Source organism: Acanthochromis polyacanthus, chromosome 14 (genome assembly GCF_021347895.1).
Source record: "Acanthochromis polyacanthus isolate Apoly-LR-REF ecotype Palm Island chromosome 14, KAUST_Apoly_ChrSc, whole genome shotgun sequence".
Lineage (NCBI taxonomy): Eukaryota > Metazoa > Chordata > Actinopteri > Pomacentridae > Acanthochromis > Acanthochromis polyacanthus.
Window position 1 is genome coordinate 36250088 of NC_067126.1, and position 9303 is coordinate 36259390.

Below are 9303 nucleotides of genomic sequence, written 5' to 3' on the forward strand. Positions count from 1 at the left end.
ACATGAAGAAATCCTCACGTACACAACGGGGTAATCTGACTTGGATTCAGCACAAAAGAATAAAAGCAAACAGCGATGTCAGCAGCGGTTCTTCTATTGTTCTGCCCCACATCTGTTTACTTCACTTGCCGAACATCCGGCCCACACAGTAACAGGACACTAGAGCCGTGCAGCTCTGAGAGCTGTAATTAAGCACAGCGCTGTATTTAACCAAATCCTAAATAAGTATAGCATGTTATCCTAAAGTTTACGAGCCATAATGCTTACAGAATCCACCATTTTAGTTTAGTGCAAGAACACAAAGTGCAGCTAAGATGAAGGGAATGTCAGTAGTATTAGTTCATAAAGAAAAGCGTTGGAAAAATGGCTCTAAATGAAAAATTAAGGAATCACCATAGTTACTACAACCAGCCACGTTGTTAACATGACAGCACGTTAAACTTTGGTGCCTCTGTTGCCCTTTTTTGTCATTAAAGTTGTTTAACGATTGAATGTCTTCTATCACTTTACAAATCCACCTTTCCAGACTTATACATCTAAGAAAAAAGTGAAAACAGGACCAGGTAATCCATCTGTGTTGGTTTTTTAACAATATATCGAGCATCTGTCATGTCACTCTGTAAACACAGGGACAAATCTCAAGCTACAGCCTCAGAAGGTTGTGAAAAAACCCCAGGTTGTTGTTCCAGCAGCACCAGGAAACATGAACCAAACTCCAGACCTGCTTCTACGGACCATATCTGAGCTTTCACACTTCAACAAAAGGCACAGGATTCTCTTTAGAGTGGTTTCAGACTGAGAGAGCCTCAAGCGTTCAACAAAAATGAGTCGTTCTCGTGAAGAGTGCAAGACTCCAAATTCCAAAAATTCTGTTTTGAGACTCACCTCAAAGCCCAGACGGTCCTTCTCCTTCCAGAAGCAGAAGTGTGTGACCTTCTTGTCCCAGAATTCGTCTGGCTTCACCACGCAGACCAGAGACACCTCAGCCGGGATCACGTTCTGAAACAGCATCAATAACATCATCCTCATCAGCTCTTAAGACCCCCCCACAGCTTAATGCAGCTCAGGGCCTGGAAGGGACGTTAGATGTGTTCGTACCTGCAACATGAGCACCACCGTCTTCACGATGTTCCACTGAGACTTCCGTCCGTCCACGATGACGGTGAAACCTCGAGCTTTACATTTCTCACTGAGAGGGAGGAAAGACTCGGTGTTAGCGGACCGTCAACGACACAAACCTCTCATGATAATAAAGATAATTTTATCTTTGAAAGTGCTTTACGGTCGGGTCAAACAGAAAAACAAAAAGGTCAGCGAAGTGGAGAAACAGACGGTAAAAGACGCAAAAGGCAAAATATGAAATTTCAACATGCATAAATCAATACAAGCATCAACGATATAAATACACTCAACTCCCCCCCTCAAATAAACAAAACTGCACCTTTCAGAGTGTCCTTTTATTGTGGGCAGTCTAAGGCACACCTGTGCACTAATCATGGTGTCTAATCAGCATCTTGATATGGAACACCTGTGAGGTGGGGTGGATTATCTCAGCAAAGGAGAACAGGGATGGGATCAGCAAGTTCTGATTCTAACGTAAAGTTGTGTGTGTGTGTGTGTGTGTGTGTGTGTGTGTGTGTGTGTGTGTGTGGTGTGTGTGTGTGTGTGTAAACGGCGCAGTGACTTCCGATCGCTGGGCCGTTTACAATCGTCGTTAACAAGCTATCGTTAACGTCGCTACCATCGCGCGGGAGTATCAGCGACAATAAAGTGTTCAAACTTGTGAAATCGGCGTTCAAATAAATGAAATCGGCGGAAATCCGCGGTTCCGTGGTAAATTCCCATCCCTGAAAAAAAGCGGAATTCCGCGAATTCGCGAAAAAAAAATCAACATCCCTGGGAGAAGTGCTCACTATCACAGATTTAGACAGATTTGTGAACAATATTTGAGAGAAATGGTGATATTGTGTATGAGGAAAAAGTTTTACATCTTTGAGTTCATCTCATAAAAAAATGGGAGCAAAAACAAAAGTGTTGTGTTTATATTTTTTGTTGAGTGTGTGATAATAGAAGGACCAAAAATGCCACATCACACGAAAGAAAAGGAATAAAAAGAACAAAAAAGAGGGTAAATCATAAATACAGGGGTAGCAAAATGTCAATTTGAATAGAAAATAAACAAGAAAATAAGTGAGTAAACAAAGAAAAAAGCAATGTGGGACAACAAATAAAACAGAACGTCAGCGAATGGCGCAAATAATCACAATATCCCCAGACCTGTCGGCTACATATTAATACTTGAAAACACTAAAATATTCTGTTTATTATCATACAAAATTTTGCTGCATTTTGCCTGAACTCATTCAGTTCTGATCGACCTGCTAGCTGACAGATCGATTATTTCATTAATTACATTTTCCATTCTGCGGTAGATGGAATGACATTTAGAACACAAGCTCACAAAGTTCAGACGGTTAAAAAAAATGTAGTGTTTAGTGTTATTGGTTATTGCAGTGGGAATAAAGGATTTTTATAGATGTTTTTGTAGGCTGCTAACAGCTGCTCTGGCTTCCAACAAAAAAACCAAGAAGATTTTTTTAAATTGAATGTTATTGGATGTGCTTTTCTGTATTTTTGTGGAGAATAAGTTAATCTATAAGCTCTAAACAGTTTAAAACAAACGTTAGGGGCTGTATCTGGTCCAGATGGGGGTTGTAAACGCTCACAGGGTCTAAGGATCAGACTAATTCCTGGGTAGGTTTATTGTGGACCAGACAAGGATGTGAGGGATAACCTCATTAAATCATTTTCACAGTTTGGTCAATATTTGTACAACACTTCTGTCACTGAATCAGGAAATGCTCTTTTAAGATGCATTTTACATTGAATTTTTTCACACAAAGTTATTTTTTTAATGTTGAATACAGTCTTTTTAATTTTTCCACTTGTGGTTATTGTCAATAAACAATATTTATTATTAATTATATAATAATTAGACATCATCTCTTGCCAGGTTGTAACTGCACTCACTTTGGGAGTAAAATGTTTTCAAACTTGATCTAATAAACAAAAAACACATTAATAAGACACACATGTTTATTTTTCTGGATGTTTGCTAAAGGAAGGTCATTTTATATTCGATAACCAGACGTTTATATATTCTAAACATCAGGAGAAAGCATTAATTATTGCTTGAATCTGTCACGTTGTTGGTGAGTTTTTCCACTTATGCAGCTTTATAGACTTTCATGCTGCCTACTTTAAACCACAGCTGTTTCAAATGTCTTGTGCTGTGTGTTTGGAAGCAATAAAGTCCAGAGCAGAAATAAAAAAGAACTGCCAAGACTTACAGCCGTCAGAGAACATGGTGATGAAATACGCTTTAATGTTTTACTACATGAGAAGAGTCCTGGGGGTCCAACATGATAAAACCCGTGTTGCTCTAAAACTGGAATCATCCTTTAAGCTTTTCTCAGGACGTCTGAACATGTTGGAATTTTGTGCTCGAGCCAAGATGTTCGGATCCAGCAGCTCTGCACCGGCGAGTTCAAACCAAACAAGTCAAAAGGCGTTAAGGTGAAACCACACTGACGCACAGCAGACTGACTTTCTGAGTGTGTTTGTACCTGGGGATGCTGAGCAGGTAGTCCAGAGTGGCGCTGAGCTCCTCCATGCTGGTCTGATCTGAACTGAGAGGGATGGTCAGGATCAGACCACTGCGCCGGTCTTTGCCCCCTAAAAACAGACAGAAATCAGATTACTGAACTCACTACATGAACCTGAGGAGATACAGATGATAGACACTGAGGAAGCTGCTGTTCTACCTGACAGGAAGGCCAGCTTCTTCTTCAGGATGGGGAGGATGTTGGTAGCTTCCATGTTAACGTTGGACATCTGTAAACACACACATGGAACATTTAAAGCACGGGTTGACTTGGGTTTTTATTTATGAAGTCTCTGAAAATGTTCTCTGTTCATGTGCTACACTCAGAGACTTTGGTTCACTGTAATTATTTCTTGGTTCCATTTAAGAGTCCAAACACAGTTCTGACATAAACAACGAGGACAAAATCCACATTTGGTCCAAGAAGTACTTTCTAAAGCTAATATGCAGTCAAACGCAAGATTATAGGTTCAAATACAGGATTATAGATTCAAACACGAGAGCACAGACTCAGTCCAGACTCAGACACTAGTCCTTAGAATCAGACACTAGTCTACTGAATCAGACACTAGTCCACAGAAACAGACACTAGTCCACAATCTCAGACAGACACTAGTCAACAATCTTAGACACTAGCCCACAGAAACTAGTCAACAATCTCAGAAACTAGACAACAATCTCAGACACTAGTCCATGGAAACTGGACAACAATCTCAGAAACTAGACAACAATTTCAGACACTAGTCAACAATCTCAGAAACTAGTCCACAGAAACTGGACAACAATCTCAGAAACTACTAGACAACAATCTCAGACACTAGTCCACAGAAACTAGTCAACAATCTCAGACACTAGTCCACAGAAACAGACACTAGTCCACAACCTCAGACAGACACTAGTCAACAATCTTAGACACTAGCCCACAGAAACTAGACAACAATCTCAGAAACTACTAGACAACAATCTCAGACACTAGTCCACAGAAACTAGACAACAATCTCAGAAACTAGACAACAATTTCAGACACTAGTCAACAATCTCAGAAACTAGTCAACAATCTCAGAAACTAGCCCACAGAAACTAGACAACAATCTCAGACACTAGTCCACGGAAAGTGGACAACAATCTCAGACACTAGTCCACAGAAACTGGACAACAATCTCAGAAACTACTAGACAACAATCTCAGACACTAGTCCACAGAAACTAGACAACAATCTCAGAATCTAGACAACAATTTCAGACACTAGTCAACAATCTCAGAAACTAGTCCACAGAAACTAGTCAACAATCTCAGACACTAGTCCACAGAAACTAGTCAACAATCTCAGACACTAGTCAACAGAAACAGACACTAGTCCACACTCTCAGGCATTAGTCCTCAGAATCAGACACTAGTCCACAATCTCAGACACTAGTCCACAAGCTCAGGCACTAGTCCACAATATCAGGCACTAGTCAACAGAAACAGACACTAGTCCACACTCTCAGGCATTAGTCCTCAGAATCAGACACTAGTCCACAATCTCAGACACTAGTCCACAATCTCAGAAAACAGTCTACAGATGAAGGACACTACTCCTCAGAATCAGACACTAGTCCACAATCTAAGACACTAGACCACAGACGAAGGACACCACTCCTTAGAATCAGACATTAGTCTACGATCTTAGACACTAGTCCACAGACTCTCTAATCTACAGCTCAGTGTATGACTAGTCTAGAACTTGAACGACCAACTTATTAGTAAATTTCAGAACTAATACAGAAGTCTGAAACACCAGGAGGGAAGTCTCACTGCTCAGACGCCCAGCATTCTGCAAGTCAACACCGCAGTGTAACAGTCTGGTTACAGGTAATAAAAACGCTGTAAAACATTGAGCGCAGCAGTAAAGATGCATGTCAAGCCCTAGCTGCAGCATTACTGAAATATTAGCGAGACAGCACAGTGATTTTCCAGAAGGATTTTCTCCCCGCTGGCGTTTCTCCCGGCAGATTCGGATTCTTGGCATGGATGTTCAGCTCTACATGTGATTTACTGCCTGTTTCACCAGCCTGTTGGTGCAGTCAGTAAATCAGCCGGTTTACATGTCTGTCAGTTTACTGGCCGCTCCAACATCTGTGTTGTTTTAACCCTCGCTCCGCGCCGCGCGCTGTTTTCACTCTGTTTAATAAACCTTATGCTAGCAGCACGTCTATCTGTTGACGCCGTGTTTGTGGTTTTACAGGAGGTTGTGTGCAGGACTACTTTATGGCAGAGCCTCCGTTAAACCTCACAGTGACACAAAACGACAGAAAAATGTTGAGCTATTCTATTTTTAATACATTTTATTGTCTTTTGTTCAGTTTTATTCATATCACAAACTGATCTTCTGGCTTGTGATTTTCAGCATAATCACCAGTATTTAGTACATCCACACATGATTTCTAGTTTACTTTTTATTCTGTTACCTCAATCTCTACTTTTATTTTGTTTTATTATAGTGCAAAGTGCTGTACATCTATATATGATCATCTCATATTTCTTTTGGGTTAAATGTCTGCCTAATCTTGTCACTAAAGCTGCAACAAACAACTGTTTTCATTGCAGATTAATCTGTTGAGTATATTCTCCATTAATTTATTGCATGTCTCATCTATCAAATACCAGAAAATGTTGATCCCAAAGCCCAAACCGAGGTCCTCAAATGTCTCCTTTTGGCCACATCTCCATGATTTTCAATTCAACATCATGAAGGAGGAAAGAAAACCAGCAAACGCTCAAATATAAATTGTTAAACCTTTAATGGAAAAACAGCTTTTTATGGTTTCTTTAAAGTCTTTATTCCACTGAATCAGAAGAGTACAGAAAGAAGAAAATATTCTAATTTCAAAAGGTGGAAAAAAAATGCTCAAACCAAATTAATCAATAATGAAAATATTTGAGTATGAAGTCAAAAGTTGACAGCTAATCAATAAATTGTTGCAGCTCTGTTTGGCACATTTATATGTGGGGTAATACAAATAAAACAGTGACCTTGACATGATATATGACAGATATCTCTTTATTTAGGCTTATGTGATGCTATTTTATGTACACTTGTGGCTTTTTGTGATGATTCTTCACTATTTTAACCAGTTTTCTCGATTTTACTACCACTTTGTAGTCTTTGTGTATAGACTATTTTGGCACACTGGTCTCCAAAAAAAAAGTCCAAAATTGGCTATTATTTGACAGAAATTATGATTATTATTGGTAATATTTGCTATTTTAACAAATTTCCTCAGTCAGCTTCCCTCAAGGAGTCGCTTACTGCAAAAGTTGGAACATTTTTTTGATTATTTCACATGATAATTTTAACACTTGTGTGTTTTTCTCACAGGTTAAAACACAGATCTTTGTGTTTGTGTCCTTCATGCAGGGTGGAAATAAATGGGGATTTCTGCAGATAAATAAAGTCAGGATTTAACTCTGTGACCTAAAATCTGACTGCAGTTGTGGGTGTTTTACTTAATGCCACACCCACACTGTCCTCATGGAGCATTTTAGAGATAAATAAAAGTGTTTTATTACTAATTTGATAGGTAAATTTTATACATTTCATTTTCTGGTCATGAAAACTTGCCACTATTCTCTTTGAGTGTCACTTTTACACTGTTGGTGCATGTTTTTATTAACTATTTTGGCAAATTTGGCTACAAAAAAAAAGCCCAAAATTGGCTACTAACGACAGAAATTCTGATTTATTATTGATAATATTTGTGATGATTCTTTACCATTCAGCTTCCCACAAGGAGTCAAAGTTGGAACAATTTTTGATTATTTTACATGATAATTTTCATACTTGACCTAAAATCTGACTACAGTTGTGGGGTTTTTACTTCGGACCACACCCACATGGAGCAGATTAGAGATAAATAATGGCACAAATTCGATAGATAAACTTTATACATTTCATTTTCTGGTCATGAAAACTCTCCAGTTTTGTCTGAGTGTTACTTATACTGTTAGTGGACATTTTTATTGACTATTGTGGTAAACTTTGCTGCAAAAAAAAGCCCAATACTGTCTAATATTTGACATAAATTCAGGTTATTATTGGCATTATTTGTAGTATTTGTGATGATGAATGATCCCTGCAGCACCCATCTGTCCTGCTGCATGGCTTCACCTTCATCCTCCTCCTCCTGCCTCGCTGCGGCCTGGCTGCGGCGGCAGGACGGCCCGGCCCGGCTCGGTTTATTTCGGTTCGGGTTGGCTCGGCTCGGTTCGGCCCACAGACACAATGACCTACATTGAGGCAGACTGCGGCTGGCTGCTGCGGCTGGTAACCTCCTCACCGCCACCGCCGTCCATCGACAACTTTCCTAATCGATCGGTAATAAGTATCGATCCGGCTGCTTTTCTTACCTTCCAGTCACATCCGCAGCATTTTCCACTGGCTCCCGATTTTTTCCTCTCAGTCCTCCTCCTCTTCCTCTCCTGTTTCTGCTTCTCCTCCGCAGCTATTCCTCTCCTCCTCCTCCTCTTCCGCCTGTTCTGTCTCCTCTCGGGTGGATTTAACGACAGATTCTGGCTCCGGTTCCCGTTAAATCGGTGTGGACCCCAGTTTGTTCGGTTCTCTTTGAACAACAGTGGAGCAGGCGGCGCAGCTTGCTGCTCTGCGCAGACTCAGTGAAGCCCAGTCAAAGGACGCGTTTTCCTGTAGGGCGACTTTCAAAATTAAAGCTCCGGGGGAAGCTGAATAAATTCCTTCAAAAATATTAATTTCTGTACAAGTGATTATAATTTTAAAGGTTTATTACACTCAAAAAAAAACTTTTGTATAAGCATTCATGGTTCAAAAGGTTTATACCATCTAGATGGTACTTTCTTATGAACAAGTGATGGCTTTAACGGTTTACTTCCCTCAAAATATTACTTTTGTGCAAGTATTTGTAGCTTTAAATATTTCTTCCACCCAAAATAGTATTTTCCAGACAAGTATTCAAAGTTTTAGAGGCTTATTCCACATAAAACATAATTTTTGTAAAAGTAATGATAATATTAAAGGTTTAATCCAATCAAAATATTACTTTTTGTACAGGTTTTTATTGTGTAAAAGGTTTTTTTTCCGCTTGGTAGTATTTTTGAATGAAAAATATAATTTTTTTTCCTCCCTCCAAATAGTACCAAAGTTTAAAAGGTTTATACCATCTAAATGGTACTTATTAATGAACAAGTTATGGTCAAAAAGGATTATGCCTCCCAAAATGCTACTTTTTGGACATGTAGTTACAGATGCAAAAGTTTATTCTACCAAAAATATTATTTTTGTGCAAGTATTTGTAGTTTTAAATATTTATTCCACCCAAAATAGAACTTTCTGGACAAGTATTTAAAATTTTTAAGGCTTATTCCACACAAAATATTGCATTTGTACAAGTAATTATAGCATTAAAGGTTTATTCCAACCAAGCAATTATGGTTTACAAGCTTTTTCATGTTGACATAGTACTTTTGAATGACCAAGTTATGGTTTAAGGGTTTTTCCACCCAAAATACAACTTTCTGGACATATGAAGTATTTATGACAATAGCACTTTCTAAAAAAACCAAAAAAACCAAGTGAAGGTCTAAAAGGTTCATAGCACCCAAAATATTGCTTTCTGTGCAAGTAC

At 39.0% G+C, this 9303-nt stretch overlaps 1 protein-coding gene across 2 annotated transcripts in view; it reads right to left on the reverse strand.

Annotated features, from left to right (window-relative positions):
- sestd1 (SEC14 and spectrin domains 1) overlaps positions 1 to 8326 on the reverse strand; it is a 28452-nt gene extending 20126 nt beyond the window's left edge. For both annotated transcript variants that reach the window (XM_051958799.1, XM_022203627.2), the window contains exons 1-5: positions 8054 to 8326; positions 3825 to 3894; positions 3627 to 3735; positions 1099 to 1189; positions 886 to 999 (exon numbers count right to left, since the gene is read on the reverse strand). In XM_051958799.1, coding sequence (XP_051814759.1) covers positions 886 to 999; positions 1099 to 1189; positions 3627 to 3735; positions 3825 to 3894 — 384 coding nt within the window. In that variant the 5' untranslated portion in view covers positions 8054 to 8326. The remainder of the gene's footprint in view (positions 1 to 885; positions 1000 to 1098; positions 1190 to 3626; positions 3736 to 3824; positions 3895 to 8053) is intronic.
- Between the last annotated feature and the right edge of the window lie 977 nt (positions 8327 to 9303).